The 23,899-nt window shown below is 39.8% G+C and overlaps 1 protein-coding gene across 2 annotated transcripts in view; it reads right to left on the bottom strand.

Moving 5' to 3' along the window:
* LOC140171582 (ubiquitin-conjugating enzyme E2-17 kDa-like) overlaps positions 1–17,034 on the bottom strand; it is a 28,875-nt gene extending 11,841 nt beyond the window's left edge. For both annotated transcript variants that reach the window (XM_072194860.1, XM_072194859.1), the window contains exons 1-3: positions 16,891–17,034; positions 7,331–7,394; positions 6,086–6,117 (exon numbers count right to left, since the gene is read on the bottom strand). In XM_072194860.1, coding sequence (XP_072050961.1) covers positions 6,086–6,117; positions 7,331–7,394; positions 16,891–16,914 — 120 coding nt within the window. In that variant the 5' untranslated portion in view covers positions 16,915–17,034. The remainder of the gene's footprint in view (positions 1–6,085; positions 6,118–7,330; positions 7,395–16,890) is intronic.
* Between the last annotated feature and the right edge of the window lie 6,865 nt (positions 17,035–23,899).

The raw sequence follows: 23,899 nt of genomic DNA, 5'->3' as shown, positions 1-23,899 counted from the left end.
GTCCCGCACCGTACGGACTACTAACTCCACGAGACACTGTGTCTCCAGTGGGGTGCGTCCGTAAATGAACCAATCGTCCAGGTAGCAACACATGTTGACTCCCCTGCGCTTCAGGTATGCTGCCACCGCCCTGACCAGGAGTGTAAACACTCTGGGGGAGGTGGACAAGCCGAATGGCAGGCATCAAAACTGGTAAGTTTGACCCTGTACCTTGAAGCGTAGAAACCTCTGATCTTGAGGTGCGATCGAACATGCAGATATGCGTCCGAGAGATCTAGCGATGCCGCCCACATACCCTTGATGGGGCAGGCTAGCACCGGCGAGAGTCTCCATTCTGAACCTCTTGGGCCTGATGAACTCGTTCAACGGCTTGAGGTTCAGAATGAACCTCAGTCGCCGGTCTTCTTTGGAGCCAGAAAAAGCGTGCTCCAAAACCCCTTGGTGAAAGGGGGTAGACCGGGACAATCGCTTGCTTCGTGAGAAGCTGAGTGACCTCTGACAGTAGTGCCCGGACGCTGGGGGCCGTCTGGCGGCACTACCGTGGACCTCTGAATCGTGCAGGCGCACGAGGGTGGCTGGTAAATTCCAGCCTGTAACCCCACTGACCACTGACAATACCCAGGCGCCCGGTGAGATGGCATGCCATCTCTGGGCGTAATGCAACAGCGGCCGCCCACAGGGGAATCCCCTGTGGAAGTCCAAAGGCCTGCCGGCATGGACTGTCGACCGCCTTGCCCTCAGGACCGATCTGGTTTGCCACCCTTAGAAGAACGGCTCTTCTTAGGGGCTTGCCATCTGGTCCAGCACTACTCTTGCGCTTCCCAGTTTTTTGGGAGGTGCTGGAGTAGCCTCGGGCTCGGGTGTAGTCTGTGGTGCGCGTCCTGCTGAAGCCGGAGCTGGCGCTGAAGAACGCTTAGAAGACTTCGTCTTCTTGTGCTGCTTCTTCGCCTTACTGCCCTTCCCCTTGGTCAGGGCAGCCTCCGACTTCTTCAGAGTGCTCTCATTGGTGGCCTTCTTTGCCCGGTCCTCAACCGTAGCGCAAAAGGCCTGTCCAAAGAGTAGCCCCTGTCCCACCGAGTCTGACTTCTTCATTGCATCAGCAAAGTCGGAGCCGTAAGTTGACTGGAGGGACAGACAGGCATTCTGCCGGCGGCGAGATGACATCCTATGGGCTAGGCCCATAGAACTCTCGTTGAGGTTAGCTGTTAGCACCGCTAACAGATTAACCTCGCGGAAGAGTTCAAACGTTGCCCCGTGGTCGTTCGCTACCTTCCTACCGAGGTGCTCGGCAAGCGTGGTAGCGACGCTAGAGACTCTGATAAGCGGCGTGCTCGCCATCGATGAGCTTTAGCTCCTCCTCCCACTGGGGGAGAACGACCCGTGCGCCTTGGCCGCAGCGGCAGGCGCTGGCAACGCGTCTGGATCCATGTCAGGGACCCTGAGGTAGGTTTCAGTAGTCCTCCCTGCGAAACACGCAGTGGAAGCGTGCAAGCACGCGGCGTCGAAGCTCCAGCGAGCCTGACAGCCCTACTGAAACCTACCCTTGAGGTCCGCCGGGGAATGCAAGTGCAGGCGACCCTTGTGTGGACGCCGCTAGCTGGGCATCCTACTGAAAGATGCCCTGGTCCTCCTGAACGGACTCCTCCTGAGAGAAAGCCAGGCCCAAACCTTGGGCCACACGGCTCATCACCTCAGCGGTGTCCATGAGGCAGACCATTGCTAGCGAGTTCCTCACGGGAAGCGGGGAAGGATACCTGAAGCTAGCTGCACAGTCTCATCAGACTGTGAGTCGCTACTGGTTTCATCTTCCGACTCCTTTCCCTCGCCTTCAGACTCTGACTCACTCTCTGATGAGGAAGAGATCTGACGACGGGCATCTGAAGGTGGACAGGGAGGTGTCGCCACCGTGTGGCTAGCCAACTGAACACCAGCAGAAGAGGGAGTACTCCCGCTAGACCCGAGATGCTAGCTATAGCACCCGGGATCCGTGACGCTCTCGCTGCTGTCGCCCTAGCCATAGCAGTGTGCGGCCTACCCTGAGCTGTATCAGGGTTAGCCACTCGCCGCCGGGTTGGGTAACAACTGGTGGTACTGCTTGCCCAACGCTAGGCGGCACTTGCCACGGTGGAAGACCGTGGAAGAAACCACCCTGCGGCGGATACCACGGGCATACCCTGTTGGTAGCTGACCCTGAAAGGATCCGCCACCAGGGAAACCCCATGGAACGGCAGTACCAGTACCGCCTCCCCTGTTGCCACAGAGACTGTGGTAACCAGGACGCAGTACTGCGGTACCTGCGTGGTTGTAGCGTAGGTGCCCGGTAGGGCTCCCGGTTGCGTACCACTGTACCCATGCCTCACAGCGTTCCCCGCTAGAGGATCAAGCCGTGTGTATGGGTACCCCGCTATACTGGCTGTCCCTTGGCTAAAAGGAGCTTGCCTAGTATCACGGGTAGCTGGCGTGTATACCCTCGATCAGTCACCTCGCTACCTGAATAGGCAGTATCAATCAATGGAGCCATGCTCCGCTGAATAGATAGTGATCGATCATAAGAGGGTAATTGACCCATTGACTGTAATGGATCACCACGCTCTGCTGGCTCTCGAGGACATAAGTGGGTTGTTGATCAGCCAGGCTGTTCAAACTACCTACCCTAACCTCTTGAGCCTCGCCCAAGGTCGCTGTGTGTGGCGGACCACTCACGGCAGCTATGGGCGCGTGCATAGTGGCTACCACTGAAGTCAAGCCGTAGCTCGCCCTCGGTAGCTGCCACTGTTTGCACTTGGGTCGCTGTCCCGTGAGAGACTGCGAGCCCACCCCCGGTATAGCCGCTAGCCAGTCCCGGAGGACAGCCGGCAGCCATTCCAAGGCCCAGGGAATCACTCGGCGGTCCCACCATGGAACGCTGCCGTGTGACAACCCCAGTTGGTTCTGCTAAGACTACACCTGAAGCGTTAGCCCCGGTATCGTCTCTGCTAAACCCATGCACGTTTTCATTCGACCCTTGGGAACGAAGGCGTGCTGCGTGCCGTGGATCAACCCAGGCAAGCCCGGGTTCCACCACTGGCACGCTGCGTGCTACAGACCGGCCGAGGCAAGTCCGCTGCACGCTGTATGCTAGGAGTCAACCCAGGCAAGCCCGGGGCACCCTTGGCATACTGTCCGTCGCCGGCTACTTCCGCGGGTGCTAGACCCGCTCGTTCGCCAGCAATAGGCGGGTGTCCACCTGCAAGAAGCTCGCTAGAGATCTCACTGGTAGACTGGTACTCGCCTGTTAGGGGCAAGTACCGCCCTGCTGCCTGCTACTAGCTTAGGCGTAAAGTCAGTGCTTTCGCTGGCTGTTAGGCCTTCGGGCTCGCTAGCAGTCCCGGAGGGTCCGCCTGCTTGCCGGGACCGGAGCCCCAGAGGTTACCTTAGCGTGGCCCTTGCCGGCCGTGCTAGTACCTACCATATCAATCTTACCTGTAGGCTTCTGTTTCTTAGTCTTCGTCTTCTGTCTGTGTCGAAGACCTAAACGAGCGCTACTTTCTAAATCCTCAAGTGGATGTCCGATAAGCCTATGCAAAAGGAAGCACACTTATTTGATTTAGAGCAATCCCTGTGGGAGTAGCAGAGTGGATGCACGGGTCCCACTCTGGCACAAGGGAAGGGCATGATTGACAAGGCCTAGACATTGTAGTAATCGGGGAGCGTACAGCACTACCCCCCCCGAACACAAGCTCAAGCCCAATAAACAGACCCACACGCACAGTGGCTGACGCTGATGTAGTGGTATGATATAAAATATATATACAAAGGGATGAAAACTGAAAACCTTTTGGGGAAGATTTGTCAGGCTGGTCCTTCGAAACCCACGAACTCTTAGCAGTAACTCGTCATCAGACGCTGCACTGAAAGATATAACGATAGAGCACACCATAAACATAGCGATAATCACTCACCATACATGTATACACAGTACTGTACAAACATCTATTGTAACTTACTAGTCTGTTATAGTTGTTTTACGTGAGAACAAAAATAAAATGGGCCCTAAGGCGGCCATTTTGAAACCGTAAAGTGTCCCGTGATATGAACGGAAACACACATACAAGCTAAGTTTTGGATCGTTTTTGTCACTTTTCTAGCCGAAAAATGTCGTCAAAACTATCTCCCTAGCGACTATACTGGTTGAGTTTTACCTCAGTGTAACAAACAAACTGTCTATCTCTTCCTTTGGTTCGTAATGATACTTAGCGTTGGTAAAGAAAAATCCACACGCCTATCTCATCTAGAAACCAAGGAGGATAAGGGTGATTATCGTGTGTGACGTCACCGAATGGGTGAGTCCACTCGGGGATCGGGGTTTTTGTTATTTATTCATTTATGTGGGACAAAATGACTATTGGTTTTTTTCCGCATCTCGGGATCGATGCAAGAAGTATCTTAATCAACATCGGAAACGGTAAGATCGACCGGTGTACTGAGTCTATATGCATACATTTGTATTGAAGCCAACAATAGCTTAATTTATGCTGTCTAATCATAATGAGACACCTAAGGACCTGCATTATTTTGGGCAGCCATGTGTACACCGTAGTTAATAAATATATTCCTAGAAATATGTTATTTGCGACTGGGGACATTTCAAATCTGGAATCCCTACATTCCCCGCTATATTTTTACCCTTTGTATTGTGCATTAACTGTATATTAAAGTTTTAAATCATCTCATTTAGTTGTGAATTTTATATTATGTACACATATGTATATTCTGCATATGATTTGGCACTGTTGCTTTTATAACTGTATTGTATTTTGTAGCTCTCTTTCAAAACATTGTTATAGTCCTGAGTATTTTAATGTGGATCTTTAATTTGTTATCATATTTTTATAATTCTATAAATACTTTGTATTTTTGTGCAATACCTTATGTGTGTCCATACGGATCAGTGGAAGAACAACTGCTATGTTGAATCTGATTTTAACTGTATTTAAATAAAGTTTTGAAAAAATGCCACTAAATCCAAAAACCCAAAATCCAGATTTATTCCACTCTACTGCATGGGGTCATTTGTAGATCATATGGGAACCAAAAACCACATTTTATTTTTACTGTCCAGTGTCTATTATTCAAAATTGTACACCAAGATTTGTCCAAACGCATCACATGAGGGTATGTACAATACATTATTCTGCAATGTGCCACTGACTGCGTCTGAAATGCAGTAAAATAAGACACATTTTACAACGAGTGTATTGGTAATGAGAGGTAACAAGGGTGGAGGTACTTGGCAGCAAGGCTCTCATTTACCTAGTAACTTACCTGCTAACCAATTGCAATGGTTCATAACTTGCCTCTCAACATAATAGGGAGGTGGGGCACCAATTAAAAGCTTGTCCATAAAAAATTATGTTAGTCAGCTGCACTAAAATAGCAACGGCATAAAGCATTGCATTGTATGCGTCACATTTTGTGCCTCAACTCTTTACAGTGAAACCATTGAAATGAATGTCTCCTTGTCATTAAATACTGAGAAGTCTTATAAAATCTTTGAAAATGTATATCCAAGGTCTCATCAAATACTAAGAATTCTTACTATAAGATCTTTTTATATTTGAGTCTATGTAAACGTGTGTGACAAGATCGACAGCTTCATTCCTCATCAAAGCTGAGATTTTGGTATCAGAAAAAAACTAATTTTTGTCATTTATTACCATCTAATGCCTATTGATGGAGTGCTCATCTGTATAAGGGTGAAATAAGGCTCTGAAGGTGACTGCGCTGGTGCTCTACCAATGAATTACTTCTCTGTTCAGATGGTGTGAACACAAAAGGCTTAAAAGCGGTACATGTACATGTACTACCGTACTAGTTAGTAACCACCAACTCAACTGGAAGTATGTACTATCCTGGATGTGGGGCATTGTTTATACACATTTTTACTTCTCATGTAAAACTGCAAGAGTGATACAAGTCATACAAATCAAAATTTGGAAAAAGATTATTTTGATGGTAGGCCTCAATGTAAGATAAAAATAGTATGAAAAATCTGATCATTCACCTTTATCTTAAAAGTTAAATTACATAATTTACATGTACTTACTGGTCCCATTATTGTGGCTTGCCATCTGTACACTGTTACACACAAACAAACAAGTAAACAAAAACAAAAAACAAGGTAGTTAGAGAAAAGAAGTTTCCAAATGTACCAATTTCAAATAAACGACTGGTCTATGATTTTGGAATTTATGTAAATTACAATGAATGAGAGGGTCTGCAACATTTCTGAGGTCAAATTAAACAACACTGGCTTTCAGTGTATCCCTATATCGTATGTACCGATGCAGGACGTCTTCAGGTCAGTCTGTAGACAGGCATGGTGGCGCAGTGGTGCGGGCTCTGCCTTACAATCGGATTGCGAGTTCAAGCCCCAGCGGTTACCAGGCATTGTGCTGTACACTTAGACAAGGCGCTTTACCTCACTTGCCTCTCTCTACCCAGGGGTGATCTGGTGAGCTGTTATGAATATTGTCCATTGCCACCCAAAGGTATGAGCATGCGTTGGGCATTGTGTGGCAACTGACATATTCTAACGACAGCGGAATAAATATAAAGCACTTTGGTACACATGATGTCATGCTTGCGATGCCATGCATTCAGGACTATATAAAGAGCCTCAAGACTTTCCTAGCACTAACAATAACATGGTTGGGGGGATTCCAAAATGTGGACCTCATTCTGAACAAAAAATAGCTTTGCATTAGCTGATTTAACAACCACTCCCCTCCGTGACTTTGTGTTACCAAAAAAGTGAACCTTTTGGTGGATTTACGGAATTTATACATCCACACACAAATGCACACACAAATACATTTTGTAGCTGATAAATATCATGAAAATGACACTTTCCTATACTTTTGGAACCAGGCAAAAAATACTGAAATTGGGCATAAAATTCCTGAAATCAGTACAAATTCTGAAAAATCACATCCCTGACTGCAAACATCTATTGAATGCCGTACTTCAGGGTCTTAGCTAGAAATTGAGGGTTGCCCGTCATTTGAATAAAATTGCCTGTCCTAATTTGACCTTTAAAACATTTCCCAGACATCTATTATATATAATAGACCATTGGGGGTTCAAAGAGTTCAAATATGTGCTGATATGGCCTTGTTCTACAAATTGGGTCTACTAAAGAGGTCAATTAGCTTCTCAAAACAAACAATTTATAATTTAGCATCTGTCAAAGGCATTAATTTTGCCCGTCCCGGGAGCAAACTGGCCGTCTAAAATGACGGCCACACAGGTGGCTAGCTAGCCGTACTTAGATTTGATCTGATATACTTACAATCTTCTCCAACTGGACCTGCTGAACATTGAGCTGGTGGATCTCTTCCCAGATCAGTAAGTTCCTGTCATAAAAATGTAGTGATTTGGGTTATTAAAAGATCAAGATAGCTCATCACGTGACAGTTTGTCATTTGCAGCCCTGGCTTCTGCGTACCTGGGCTCGATATAATATAGTGGAGCGGGCATTTCTGTGAAGAGTGAACTTTCTTCCCCAGATTTAGACCTTTTTTGACCAAAAAAGCTTTAAAAAAAATCAATTTTTTTGGCTTGTTACGCTCGCAAATTCTTAAATTTTTGGACTTTTTTTTATACTTTTGCAAATGGGGGGGGGGAAGTGTGTCACATCCCCTGCAACCCACTCGTCAGGGCATCTAGCAGGCAGCCGGACTTAACTCCAGTAAAAACATCCCCACCAGCCAGGAACAGGGACAGACTTAGGTTTCAGTTTTCTACTGGCCTTCCGGGCCAGTGAAATGGCAAATCTAGTGGCCCTGCAATAAATTTACTGGCCCAGATTTTTCAATATGTTCTACTGCAAAAAAAAAACAAAAACTTTTTTGTTGGTGCTTTTGGGGAAAAATCTATATCAATTTTTAATCATTTGTCATCATACATGCATGTGTATCATATCGCAAATATATCAAAATTATTTGATATTCCTCGCTTTTAAAATGCAATTGATATATCTGATGTGCTCTCACAAAAAATATGTGGAAACATCACTATCCGAGCCCTTAAAGTCAAGCAAACCTTAACATTTTAATTTTTTTTGTACTGAATGTAGGCCTACATGTACTCAATGTAGAGAGTGTAGTCACTAACACAAGTTCAGCCAGTAGTCCTGCCTTTTTTAGTTCCAAAAGTTTCAAACTAGGCGGTATTTGCAGTATCGCTATCATCATCAGATATAATTATGTAGCGCATGGAAGAGCTAAGTAGTACACAGGCCTACTACCATCGTAAAAAGCGGCCGTATATTTCCAAATTGCTAGCAACGCAAGAATAAGAATATATGGTCGAATCCAACCAAAAGTGTCCACAAGCCAAAAATAAAAATCCGAAATAAAAATGTCTCCACAATGTTTTCCTTTTGCCCATTGATTGATGACATATTGGCCTTATAGGAACCAAAAGTGCCATTACTAATCTTGAAAAATAAATCCAGGACGTGTGATAGTAAATGTGATATATCAAAACCCAATGTTACCTACGAATACCACTAGGATGCTTTCATTATCGCAATACTAATCAACCTAAAACAAATGGAATATTCCCATTAACGCTTTTTTCGTGTAATGTAGACCACAGGGTGTCAGGAAAATGCTAGCTCAACCAGAAAATATTTGTTTTTATTTTTATAACGCGATCAATATGATTTTAGTCAATTTATGTTAGTTTATTTTTGAAAACGAAGTTTAGGTCAGTTTCTGTATTTTATTTATCAAATGAGTATGAATCAATTTACACATTGTATAAGAACGAGTAGGATATATGTTTTCAAGAATACTAGGAATTATACGCATACACCTAACGCTTTATACAATGAAAAGGTGAAGAAACCCGGGTATTCGTAGGTAACATGAGCGATTTAACAATATCTATATTGAGTTTAGAGGTTTAAATGTTGCTATTATGGTAATGAATTAATAAAATGGTAGTTTTTAGATCTCTTTCAGATGGTACGTCCAAATGAATAAATGCTATTACCTTAGATCCAAAAATATTTGATGCTTTTAGCAAGATTTTGACCACTTCATTTTGATATACAAGTAGTTAATCAGCAATTATACATAATAAATAATTGTTGAATGAATCCGTATATGGGTAATAATAGTGTCCTGGGGTACCGCTTTAAGTTTTGACAATTAATTTCCATTGGTAGGGACACTTCATTACACATGTCATGTATTATGCTGTATTCGTAAGTAACATTTCAGTATTTGTAGGTAAGAATTAGACTTTTGGTGGATATCGCAATCAAATCTTCATTTTATAAAGCACTTTGAATGTATTATTTTCTTTATGTGCGTTTATTGATACTTGAGACCCTATCATGTATATCTAATGTCGGTTCACAGTGGTTGAAAGGGGATTGAAGTAAGAAACAAAGGCACTAAAGTGACTTTAATTTGCTTAAAGGGACCATTGAAAGAAAAACATATTTGGTATCAAAATAAAGCTAATAACATATAGAATCCATTTCTAAAATGATAAACGCAATTTTCCTTTATTTTACCCCCAAATCAGCAATAAAGACAACGCCCAATGTCGCGTCGTTCACCTAATTCACATGTACAGAGACACGTGGCAACCCCTGTGACGTCAAAGTGGTTATCCTTTCCGCTGCATGGCAACACTGCATAGTCCAGACTTGGTCCTAAACCAACGCATGAACGTGTTTACAGCAATGAACTTTTATGTGCCTTTTAGGCCTAACAAGTATATTAAAAAGGATATTATAAAATAAATTACAAAGCTACAATGACTTCTATGATAGGCCTATATAAATTCTAGCTAGGTCTACAAAATTGGCCAACAACGGGGAAACATAAGTAAGTTAGGCATAGGCCTTCATATTGACAAAGTCAAAGCTGTCAGTGCTAGCTGCTCGGCGTTTGCAAGAGAGTATCATTTGTTTTGACTGAGGCATTCTGATATATAATATAGCATCTCTTTACTTATATTTCCTCTGAAATATCTGGTGAGGATAAGAAAGAGAAGGCAATGATGTTACGGGTTAGCCCATGACATGCGACTTAATTTCTTTAGACCTAATTATAGTCTACCTCCCGGGCGTGCGGCCTAGGTTAGGCCGTATAAAATTAATATTTTGGTTCTTGTCCAGAGGATTTTCATGAATTGATGAGGGAGGGAGGTGTTTGTTTTTTTCAGTGTAAAATCAGCATTGTCTGCAGTTTTCGGTCTTTTCCAACAGTGCTCGAGGAAACGATGACGCACTTTTTTTTTCAAATGGATAAACCCACTAGAGTAGGCCCTACCACAAAAAGACTTGGAGTTGGAAGTGGTCCTTGTTCTCTAATAAACTTATTTAGGGCCTATAGGCCTATGTATGAAAAATTCATCAATCAGTCAAAAGTCTAAAATAATTGAAAAATCTAAAAAAAAAAAATCTGACAAATCCCAGAAAAGACACACTTATGGGACCAGGTTCAAAACAAAAGTCAGGCTCGGGAGAGCGAGTTGGCGGGTTGTTTCCTCGCCTTGCACCACTACTGAGGTCCCGGTTCAACTTCAAGCCCCTGGCCGCGGCCCAAAGACTCGTGTGAACTTGGTTGATCTCGATCCCGCAGGTTTTCTTCGGGATCTCCAGTTTCCTCCTGCTTCTCAAAAATCGGTGATTAGTTGTTTGGTTATCAAAAACTTCCTTCACCCAATGAAATTTGGGGAGCTGAAAAGATAATTGGTGGATGTTACAATCCAAGCGCGGCTAGATTTGCGACAGGTTCGGCAGCATCCAGCCTAGATGATGCGATCTGATTGTGATAAGTACCATGGCAGCGAAATTACAGCGCTTTGAACCCTCCGAGATCTGGGAAAAGGCGTTATTATATAAAAGCCGAAATTTATTTTTATTTATTTTTAAAAGCCTATGAAAAATGAAAAACAAATTTGAAGATAAAGAACCACGAGAGGAACATATTAAGGCCACTCCAAACAATCATATGAACAATATTTACTGTCAGCCTTTGGTTTGGGTTATGGAAATGCTTATAGGCCTAATCCAATCTCAACTCAAACTGATAGGCCTACTTGAAAGTGCAAAGTGTCCGAGCGTTTTATCAAAGGTAGGCCTACAGTTACAAAGTTTATGTCGATTGGGCAAATCTTGTAAAATACAGTGCGCCTGGCTGAATAATCGTTTTTAGAAATTTTTTACATCAATTTCGCATAGCCTAGGCCTACTCCGGTCCTAACCATCCATGGATGAAATTAAGTGTAGGCCTATAATATTTCCAATTTGATGTTTGTAGCATAGGCTTTTTGAAGGCCAATGTATGTTTGTAGGCGTTCCTCGTAATTTATTTCAAGAACAGCTTGCATGTCATGTTCTTCTGAACCAACTTCTTCATCTGCCGTTCAGCTACTGCCCCAGTGCCAACGGCTCAAATAATATCGGCAAGTCTCCCGTATAACACATGGTAGGCCTATAGGGGAATAAATTTGCAAAATAAAAGGGCCTATGCCTACTTTGCATTGTTTGGGGGTATGAAAATAAGCATTTTTGAAAGTTAACTTATGGAAGAAAAAGCTTTTTTATACCAATTGTCAGGTTTTGGAAAAAATAATCATCTCTTGAATATTTTTTAAGGTAGGTCCCGCCGAAAAATACATAGGCCTATAATAATAATACCCATGGGAGGTGCTCGCGCCGGCACATCATCTGCAATTTATGTGTTGCGACAAATCTTGGCGATATTCCCCTTAACATCGTCACTATATCATAGGCCTATTAGGCATACTCATAATTAGTTTTATGGTTTTATATATGCCATGTAGGGCCTACATAAAGTCATCGGAATCATATCTTGGTCATGTTCACCGGGGTAGGAAGCTGCATGCTTGATGATGATAAAAACAAAACAATTGATCGTCCCCGCCCGCTTCCTTTCGCATGGTATTGCAATTGCGGGAGTCTGAAATGTTTAATGCTATTTTCTTTATTATAAGGGAAAACTTCTTTTTTAAAATGTTTCAAAAGTTAATAATATTGTCAATAGTTTAGATTTGCTTCTGTCCATTAAGGATTTCAATTTAGAGGCTTTGTTTTAATCATCTTCTCAGAGAACCATCAAATAACAAGAGCCTCGGTCCTATCATCCTCCTCTACAAATTACACAACTAGTAATAATATCCGGGAATAATACATAGGGCCTAGGCCTAAATGATCCATTTGCATTGTAAAAAATAACTAATAAATATAAATAAAAAGGCCCGCCACTTCCTCTTTTTGATAACATGTGGACAATCAACTGGAATTTTGTTTTTACTTGACCTTTAAATAATTATAAGTGGTTGTATTACCATGATTATTGCATCTGATATTTAGATCGCGATCGCTGTTGTCAAATTATCCCGGCAAATATGTCAACGCAACACAAAACGCGCAACCCCAATGACGTCATCAGGAAAGCGCCCAATTTTCTACTTTTTGATAAATGACGCGATGTAGCGTCGGAAGGGGGGTAAATCGAGTACGTTGTTTTCATTGTATTTTTATTTCTAAAATAGTTAGTTCTTCAATTGTTTTTGATATTGATTCTATATTTTATGGGCTTTATTTTGATACCAAATCATATTTTCTTTCAATGGTCCCTTTAATTGCACACAAATCGCTTAAAACCGTTATTGCAGACTTGTGAAGTCCATCTTGGAGTCAGTAACGTCTTGTGGCCTTTCATTTGAGGGCAACTATAATTAGCTTTGTACTAGGGTCCACCACTGTGTTGTCTAGATCATGAGACAATGAGAAAAGTCGTTTTTGTCCATGGTATTCAGAGGTAAACTTAGCGAAAACGCCAAAAGTTACCTTCGAATAAACCAATTTGGACACGAATTACTCAAACCAGAAGGTTGGTAAACGTTTAAAATAAACCACACATGACAGCTGACAAATCCAAGTATTTATCCCTTCTAATCTTCTTGAATCTGATTTTTCTTTCAAATGAGCAGACCGTCGTCTATTTCAGTACATATTTTTCAACAATTAAGCCGTATTCAGTTTTGCATGGTGGGCATGTATGTGAATTCGCAACTTTCATTGACATATGATTTGATAGCAAACATACAGGCCTTCGTTATGTACCAATATGGGCATTGGCATGAATGGCGGTGTTTCACAATACTGGCATGATGTCAAATTGTATTCGAGGTAACATTCGGTTACCGAAATTTACCTACTGAATACTTGCTTTTATTGTTGACATCTCAGAAATATTTAAACGCAGGCTATTGAAACTTGATAGAAATAAAGAGTGTATTACCCTGCACCTATTGCTTAACTATTGTTTACTATTCTATCAGTTTGTGGAAATGACACAGCTTTTAACATGTATTCGGAGGTAATGCATATTTTTTACCAAACCTGCCTTTGTGCCATTTAGAATTTCTGGCAGCTAAACACAATAATAAAGATGTCCAAATGCAATGCATTTCAGTATTGGACATATCAAAGCTTGTATCAATTGCGCATTTATTAGTGATTTCCATTTTTAAAGATATATTTAGTGCTATGAAAAATTGTATTCAGTAGGTAATGAAAAAAATACCACTCAAAAAATTATCACAAAAATTCATAATTATGTACAAATATGTGAAAAATTGAACAGGCAATCTTTGAATATACACCTTTCAGGAAATCAATTTAGATTCAATCCAATGACTTCTTTTCATAACTGATTTAGATGTTTTTAAAAATACCTTAAGAAATATTTTGAAAAAATGGGTAAAAATAGCATGTTTTGGGGTCTCTGTGTCTAAGTTTTTCACAGAAGGGGTCTTATTATATATGGCGCAAGCGTATGATCAAGGCTTAATAAACACAATACAAAAACAAATGCCAATTGATTAATACTTTTAAGTTATGGCCCTGAACATGCCGTGTACACTTTTCATTGGATTCGACCATATACATAAAATATTATGCAAAAAAATCATTGAATAAAGATATAAATTTCAAGTGACAGGCAGAGCATAAAACTGTGTAAATATGACCATCACTGATATCTTGTCTCGTAAGTGTTATATCAGGCTCAAAAATCTAGTGGCCCGTCGGGCCAGCATTGTTGGAAGTTTACTGGCCCAACGCAAAATCCACTGGCCCCGGGCCACCGGGCCACTGCTTAAATCCGTCCCTGGCCAGGAACTTGTACGGTGCAATGGTGGTGATTTTGGCTGGGGAAATGAGCCAGAATCTTGTCAGGGACTTTGAAGGGATAGTATGGGCCGGACTTGGTCTGGGACTCGCCATTTGAAGATGCCCCACCTGGGTTGTTGAAGCAAACCGGTGCAAGTGCAGGATTTTTCAATAAATTATGAGTACATGTCCAGGTTCTTGGTTGGTTTAGGGGAAATGGGGAGGGGAGGAGGTGACATTTGATAGGAACATTGCATTATTTTTATTTTCTATTTCAGGTTAATTCTCAACAAAACATCACCAGTGCTTTTCCATTCACACCTGTAGCATAGTTAAGACCAGTGTTTACTCAGAGGCCGTATGTCTCAATTTTGGCCCAGTGAAAATTATTTTTGGCGCAAGCAAATTTGCAATACTGTATTACAATTAATCAATTTGGGGAATTACTGCGACAAAATTGGGCCAATTTGGGAAAAAATGTTTCATTTGGCGCACCCAATTTCCAGAGAGAGTAAACACTGGTTAAGACTTAAATTAGGTTAGGATTTAGGATTGTTCTATTCATGAAATTTTGAATAATATTCAAAATTTCATGGGATTTTTTTACCTTTTTACCTACTATTTATCTCAAAGTTTTTCAGAGCTATAAAAACAGTATGTCACTAAAGAGGATCCCAACTTGTGACACATGGGATATTTTATAATTCGTAAAATACTGGTGTGATATTTTTCTTTTTTTATAAAAAGGAATATTTAAAAGTTTCATACGGTAATCCTTTAAAGGGTGGTGAATAATTATGTGTACTGGCACCCCAGGGCGATGAATCACAGAGGAAAAGAGTTTTTTATAGGGGAAAAGAGTTTTGGCAAGGCTGAGAGGGCAAGTGATTTTTGGCAGACCATTTTGATAATTCACCATAGGATCTAGGGCATTACACATTTGCTGTCTGGCCATATATCATGGCAGTTCATTCATTTGTAGTTAAAAATGTCAAGTTGTATGGTACCGTACCGTACCATACAGTTATTATAAGGCCAAGTAAAATAATTAACATGTTTATCATCCCCACCCTCACCGATTTTTGGAGATTGTCAAATATTTTTGTTATTTTTCCTATTTGCTTCCTTACTTTATTTCTAAAATTGTTGTGATGAAAGAACATGTCAAGAAGTTCTTGGTTATCATTTATAAACACATTTTGCAAACACTTTCTTCAAGCTAGAGGGCTTTGAGAAACTAACAAAAATATAGGGCCTCCCCAATTTTTATATGATGTGTTGACAAACACTTTGCAATTGCAATTTTACACAGAAATGAATAGTAAAAAATAACAACACAATAACAAATAATAAGGACCTCCCTCACTAATTTTTGAGAAATTCCATAATTATGTACCGGTAGGCTTTTACTTGGCCTACATGTGAATGTATGTATCCGGGCCTCAGGGGCATATCAATCATCAATTTTTGGTGGGTATGTTCCCCGCAAATTTCGAGCTGGGTCTTTCTTGGCCTTTTGATTAAAATGGCAACAAAAACACAGAAATGTGGAGAAAGCACAATTTAGGGGTCATTTAGAGCTAAAATTATCAAAATCAAGGGTCTTTCAGCACTCTGTTTTGGTCAAATTCAGGGGTCTTTCGGAGCTAAGTGTCCAGACCAAAAACATGTCATGGTCTTGGAGCATACCGGTAATCCAGTAGGCCTATGGTAACTTGTGTTAACGTCTTGCGGGATTAGATTAGTGCACATGCATGCATGTATGTCATCATTAATTAACCAATCAGTCTCTCATCTCTCAACTTGAGATGAGACACAGACACATTACGAATAGACAATGACACTGTCACTGTCATGATCATGATGTAGGTATCCTAGGTGAATTCAAATTTGCCATCAAACTGCATCATTTTATATATCAAATTAAAGCCCTTGAGTAAACAAAGCCAAAACTGAAAACCTTTTTTTTCATAGCACTTTCCGTAGCAAAGTTACATCTTGTCAAAGCCTGACTTTCATCAAAAAGATTCATCTAGCAAAATTCCCCAAAACGGCATTTCGGAGGTGTTTCTAGATCTTAGTCTCATGGCGATAGCAGCTTTTTTTAATGGAACTGCTATCAAAATCCCTCTGAAATTCCATGTGCGGGTGACTTATCACCATAAAAAATTATATATTTGGGTCAAGTGAAGTATAGAAAACATATTTATGTAGGTTTCTTTCTTGGGCACAAGTTTTAAATTTCTATGTAAAAATGCATTGACATTGTCGGCGAATTTGGCTGACCAGCAAATGTGTTAACTAAGGTTTGCCTGGGTTACCTACATGATGACTATTTGACAGTCAGTGTGGAACACTGAACATGTGTTGAATTGAACTTGGGTTGAATCCATCCATCATGATCATGATTCAGCAGAAAACACTGACTTTTACCGGGCCCAGTATTAAAGTACTGTAATATTATTAAAACTGGTTTATAAATTTTACAAAATATTTAATACAAACAAAAACAATTCAAGCATGAAAACAAAGACAAAAGACTAGACAAAAAAATAAAAACAGTCATGTCTTGACAAAATCTAGACAAGTTGAAACAGAACAGATTGATTGAGAGGTTAAAATCAAACTCATCAAGTCGGATTTCTCATTCTCTCTCGATATCTAACATATCAGATATTACTCACCTTCTTAATTCTTTTCAGCGACATTATAGTTTCTGATGATTTCTTTTCTTCGAAGCAGGAAGTGAATCGTTCTACGTAGATAGTTTCGTAATGTTGTTCCCTGATCAATTCCCGGCTCTTGTTTGATTCGTTACAATGAGCTATTTTTAGCATCAATGTGTTTCTAGATCTTTTTGAACAAATCATTTTTTTCTTAATTTTATGGTGTGAAATTGTCTAAATCTGATATTATTCAGATTAATAATAATTATCAAATAAGTTTATATTGTCAGAATACGATCAAGAGCCCAAATGTTAGAGATATTCAAGAATTTATGAACAATCAAATTTAAAAACACTGCTTAAGTTAGTCTCTTTCGCGGAGTTTATCAATGGTTGGTAATTGGGTGTTGCAATATTTTGCATTGTGCAGCTTGGCACATTGAGTCACACATGACTGCTGTTATCATTTACATAATCTATATGCTGAATCATGCAATTGGTATAGAATTAACTGGAACTGGATCTATAATTTGTAAATAAATTAAATGTGAACCATATTAACTCACTATAAACTCTAGGTGTAAACAAGACAAAGAAAAAAAAGCATGTTTTTTAAAAGGAAGGTTGATAAGGAGCTACCGTATAAGGTGTGTGTGTGAGGGGGGGGGTTATTTTTCACAAAAACAAGTTTTGCCACTAATATTGGCCCTAGACCCATAATTAGTAGGGCTGAAAATATGTCAACTTTTCTGAAACATTTTCCCAAAATACAAAATCAGAATAATCATCTCATTTGGGCAGTGGTGGCACTCCACCCCCCCCCCACCAGTACTTTTCCTGCCCCCCCACTTTCAGCTTTAAAACACCAACATTCTGAAAATTTCAACTTTTTGCCGCAATTTTACGCACCTTTTGTTGATCCCCCCAATTCACTGTACCCCATCTCACCCCCAAAAAAAAATTCTGACTTTTTATCCAGTCATGATTGTTGGAAATCCAGACTTTTTAAAAAGGTGGACAAAAAATCCAGCAGAAAATTATTCAAAATCAAAAATCCTCAATTTTAGAGCTCATTTTGGACAATATCATTACTTTTCCATTGATTTAATTGCATTTTAAAGCTTTTTCCAATAACATTGGCAACTGGAATTCCGGTTGTTTTCAAAAGCAAACTTAGAAATCCACACATTTCGTTTATTTTAAAGTTGCTCCTCGATAGGGGGTGTGCACTTTATACTTTCTTGAATATCCCAGCGTTGACGCATGTATTTTGGTTTCTGACCAAATTAACCTCATGTAGGCCTATGGCAAAATTTTGCGCTCTCCACACGAATTTGTTCCACTTTTGCACCGGCCAGTTTTCAGGGCAAAATTGTTTGCGCCCATTTGTACCATAAACTTATTCTGTTGCCAAAAATGTGCTTGATTCACTTCACTTCCAAGAAATTTTTTCCAACCCCATCCTCCCAATGTCAAGAAATCTAGTATAACCATGATAACACCACTGCCAATTTGAAAAAAATTACCCCTTGCCCCTCCTCCCCTGGCTCCCGGCCCTGGCTATACTCAGTGCCAGTGGTATAGATTTCTTTTTGACATGGGGGGGGGGGAATGGGGCTGGAATAAAATTTGTGAAGTATAGTAGGGAATCCTGCACCTTTTGGTGACAGAATAAGTTTATGGTACAAAATGCGTGCAAACTTGCGTTGAAAAATTTTGCCATATTGAAGCTAAACTAGTGAAATATGGTGCAAGAGGAATAAATTTGCGTGAAGCGCGCAAAAATGAGCACTTTTGGGGCTAAAATGGCAAAATATGAGGTTAATTTTGGTCAGATACCCACACACAGGCATCAACAATTCAACATTGGGTGGGATGATTGTATCCCTCTGGCAAAATATTGGGGCTTTACCCCGAATCTATGCCTATGGCTACTACACTAATGGCTGAAAGCTCCCAAACCAATAGCCACCATGCTCTGACTTGGTATACTGCAACTTTCATCATGGGTCTTTGAGGGTTAAATTGGGAGTTTTTCAGGAAAAAAACAATGATGCTCAAATTTAGTCTTTTAAAGAGAATGAGGAGGGCTGTTTTTTTGGTTAGGATGTTGTTTTCAAAGGTTCTTTTAGAGGGAATGGGTCTTTTGGTACGGATATTGTTTAAAAATGTAGGGGGGCCATTGAGGGGAAAATATGGTCTTATTAGACTCACTTATTTGGGGTGGCAGATGAAACTAGGGCTTAAGGATCGCACTAAGTGTAAACCTCATTATTGAGTGTCCATCCGTTAAGCTACCATGTTGACACCAATTTTTTTGGCAAGGTGATGGGCATGGGGGTGGAGGAAGGTGGGGATCAGAAAAGTTGCATAAATTCAACATTTTTAATGCTATTTTGAAAAGTTTGATGTGGGAAAGCTGTAAACCCATAAACTTAAGACACACAGAGCAAAAAAACACAGAGAAATCCTTTGGTTCGGTTGTGGTTGAATTTTACTATATATCTTAGCCATACAAACTTTTGTACAAGGGATGATAATAATACCAAAACACACTCTTACAATAATTGCAGTACATTTGGTGTGTTAACATTTACAATAATAAGACCAAAACAAAAAGAACCTTGAAAATAAATAAAAGCAGATACAGGGAGGTACACCTTGACGGGTAAGTGACTTCTGATCTAAACCGAAACATTGAATATTAACATAGTTTTTACTTTTTCGTTTTTAAAGAAAACATTTGGGCTATTCCATTTAAAATCCACACTTCTCCTGTGGAAGATTTTAGAAATAACTTCCACAGGGGGAGTATGAATTTCAAATAGAATGAACACATTAGGCAGCTCCATTTGAATTTCATACACCCTCTGAGAAAGATTCAACATGAATCTTCGACCGAGGGAGGGCGAGTTTCAGATAGAGTTGATTAATGTGCTAATTACATTCATAATTCATACTCCCCCTGTGGAAGATATTTCCAACATCTTCCACAGGGGTAGTGTGGATTTAAAATGGATTAGTCCACTTTACTGTTCTCCAATGTTTTACTCAATTTTCTTTGCTTTTTTTCTTCTTCAAGAAGATCTGAACGCATATGTATTTGTACTTTACATTGTTAAGTTATTGGTTACATCACCGTAACTTTCAATTTTGTGTGAAAATCACAAATACCACAGAGTATTCAGATCTTAGAGAAGCAAAAAAAAGCAAAGAAATTATGTTATTGGAATACAGCAACTTTACAATAATATTTTAGTACATATTGGTTAAAAGTTTAGTTCCCATGTGTCTCAATTCGGTGCTTTTAATACTCAAATGAGCCACTTATTAATGTATTATTATCATCTACAACAGACTCTCCATGAACAAGCCTCTAAAATGATTCCTTGTTCACATAGATTCCCCAAACCCCACCATGCCAAAAGGATGCATTTCATTTTGAATTGCCTAACACTATACTCCTTTTTGACGTAGCTTTTGCCATCGTAACCTATGAACATAATTATGAAAAGGTACAGCCAATAACTATGTTGTAGCTTCATCACCTGGTTACACCTTTTTACCAAATTAGATGACAAAAACCAAATCAAAAGAAAGTGTGGTGATGGCATATGTCATGACAGATGCATCCTATTGCCATGCAACGCAATGGCCACACCATTTCTCAATTTCCTACACATTCACACAAAAATTCTCCATAACAAGAGCTCAAAAAAAAATTAAAACAAAAAAATTTATACTACAAAACCTCCCATCTTCACTGTATACTGTAAAAAGTCGCAATCTCGGACCAGTAATTGTCACGCTTTGATGATGCACCATACTACAAAAGCTAGCCTAAAATTAAGAAGCAGATATTTTCTTTAAAGTATGGAGCCCTAGGTTCAGTTAAGCTTGCGCACACATTTGGCCAATGTAAAATCTAATCAAGCCAAAAATGTTTTCTAATGTATAGACAAAGCGTGAAATTACATGGGCAAAGTTGGACACTTTACAGTACACGTGGATGGTGTAACTGTACAGGTTTTGCTGGTTATTATAGTTTTTGAGTTTTCTGGTAATTATAAAAGACATATAAGAGGTTCAAAACATTTTTCTGGATATAGCGGTATATAGCCTAATCAATTTTGGGGAAAAAGTTCAATCTAACAGTTATTATTATTCTTATCAATCCATGAACCACAATACAATGCTGACAAATCTTTAGTATGAAATAGATAGAAGTTTTCACATTCACCAATTATTTTGTACCTGTTGACAAGTTAAGCAAAGGCTCTTTGGGCTGTTCCAGATGAAATCCATCACCCCCTATAAAATACATGACCTTAATCTCCAAAACAAAAGGGGTGTAGATTCCAAATGGAGTCATCCATTCAGGTAACTCCATTTCATATTCACACTCCCTGTGTGGAAGAATAAAGTCATGTCTGCTATAGGGGGTGTAGGGATTTCAACTGGAATAGCCCATTTTGTCACTTCAGTGCAAGAAAGTCATATGTGCATAATTACAAGAAAGCACATACACTTTCAAGTATTCAACTGTCCATGTCATTATTTGGGAACTCGAGTGAGTATTCAAAGGTAATTAGCTCTGGACTTAAACTGGACATTAACTTGACTGAATTTGTCCACTTGATGACACCACCACACATTATGAAAAGGATGAACTTTCAAAACAATAACAAAGTATTCAAAGCATGTAACTGTTTTAAGTTAACCTCATAGTCAAAACATTATTTCAATGGTAAATTTTCAAAAGGGCAATGAAAGTCCTACTCAGGAATATCGGTTTCTTCCATGAGGCCTTTTTTGTGCAGTGTTTTATAGTTCCTGGGTTTTCTTTCATATGTTTTAACACACCAAAAAAGGTCCTCATGGTCGGACTAACCTAAAAGTTCTGAATACCAACCATTGTTTTCCTTCAGTGCAATGTATTTTTCTTCAAATTATTCCTACATTATGGTGAAAAGTACAAACAATGAACAGTGACGCACAGATATGAATCACAAAGTCTGCAAAGTTCTATGAATTTAACTCTCTCCACACGGGTATCAACTGCAGATGATAAGTTTCAATTTTTTTTTATTCAAAAATTTCAGAATAGTAAATGTTCATAACCATATTTGGACTCATCATGAAAATGCATTAAAATGAGTACAAACAAGCCTAGTATTGGTTCAGTCGTTCTTAAGATCGCTCTTGATATTTTGAGAAAATATCTCATAACTTGGACTGTTGTGTTTTTAATTGATGACTTCTAAACATATCATAATACTTTAAATGCCAGATTGTACCTTTTCACAAAAATGCATCTAGTTTTACAGAAAAATACATTTATCCCCAATCTACAAGAATTTATAAAACCATACATTTTAAAGGTCCACCAGCACATCTGGAATAATGAACTACATAATTGAGTTATGTGGCCCAGGGCATGTCAGTCCAGACACCACCTAAGTCCAGACAAAGTATACTTTGGTCCAGACAAGTATACAAGTATACAGGAGTGTGATCTATAAGGACAAGGTCGTCTACCAACTGGCCAGTTGACCAGGCCAACGTTTGTGGACCTTTAAGTATTTTTTCATGCTTAAAAAAAGTTGTAGCTTGCTGACAAACTGACATTTGTAACTGAAAAATGCACGCTCTTTTAAATATGCCAATCATAAAAGGTCAATCGATTTTCATTAAAAAAATTATGTATTTACAGAGATGAAGCAGCATATTTTTCACTTTCAAATAGGGTATTCCAGTTGAAATCCATACACCCTTTATGGAAGACATGATCTTAATATTCCACACAGGGTGTGTGAATTTCAAAGAGGTTACCTGAATGGGCGACTCCATCTACACCCCCTGTGTGAGATATTCAGGCCATGTCCTTCATAGGTGGTGTAAGGATTTCAACTGAAATAGCCTCATAATGCATGCATTGACGCCGCCCGCTTTCTACACATCAACTTGCATGTTTCTTCTATATGAGTAAGATAACTTACTATTTAGCTACCTATAGCATCAGTCCCACGGATTACCAGCATGCAGTCAATTTTCCATGCTATTTCATTCATCACAGATTGAAATTCATTCAACTTGATTTGCATGTTCTTTATAGATCAGTCAGCAAAGCTACAACAATGGCAACATTTTCAAAATCTTGAAAGATGTTTTCAACTATTAAAGCATGCCATTTGCCATACCCCTACAGAATTTCCACGTTTCAGGACATCTTCTATTGCATCTGATACCAGTTTGTAATCCAAGATCATTCAAAGAGATTAGTCATAACAGAGAAAGTTTTATTGTTTCTTGTCAAGAAACAGGTGTTTCTAGTTAAGAAACCGGTGTTTCTAGTCAAGAAACAGATGTTTATAGTCACAGATGTTTCTATACAAGAAACAGAATATTTCTAGCCAAGAAACAAATTCTAAAACAATCTGGAACTGCTGCTGAGCATGATAAACATTTCCTAAAATCACCATCAGTGTACAAGAATCGTTAGAAAATTCATCAATTTCAACCGAAATCTTCCTGCAGTGCCTATGGTTTACCCTGACGACAAAACACATGTCGTTAAAAACATTGTGATGAATGAACCCAATGGTTGAAAATTGTTAAAAACATCTTTCTTAAATTGACATATCCCATTGGTTTAAAACCTGAAGTCCAACCAACGTTACATAATGAAGTTTGTGAACAAACTTTATAAACTGGATCAATCCATTCTAATATACTCTAGATATAGATCATACATATTGTTATATGTAATTGGGACACAACTGATTACTGCTCACACATTTTGTAGAAACCGTCTCAGAACTGATTCTCTCGTCTTGATTACAATGGCAATTCCAATCAAAATCCATACACCCCTACGGAAGACATTACCTTAATCTCTCACACAGGGAGTGTAGATTTCAAATGTAGTAACACATTCAGGTTACTCCATTTGAAATTCACACTCCCTGTGTGGAAGAGTATGGTCATGTCTTCCATAGGGGTATATGGATTTCAACTGCAATAGCCA

This window comes from Amphiura filiformis, chromosome 15 (genome assembly GCF_039555335.1).
Source record: "Amphiura filiformis chromosome 15, Afil_fr2py, whole genome shotgun sequence".
NCBI lineage: Eukaryota > Metazoa > Echinodermata > Ophiuroidea > Amphilepidida > Amphiuridae > Amphiura > Amphiura filiformis.
Note: the sequence above shows the minus strand (reverse complement) of the source record. Positions and strands in the feature narration are given on the sequence as shown.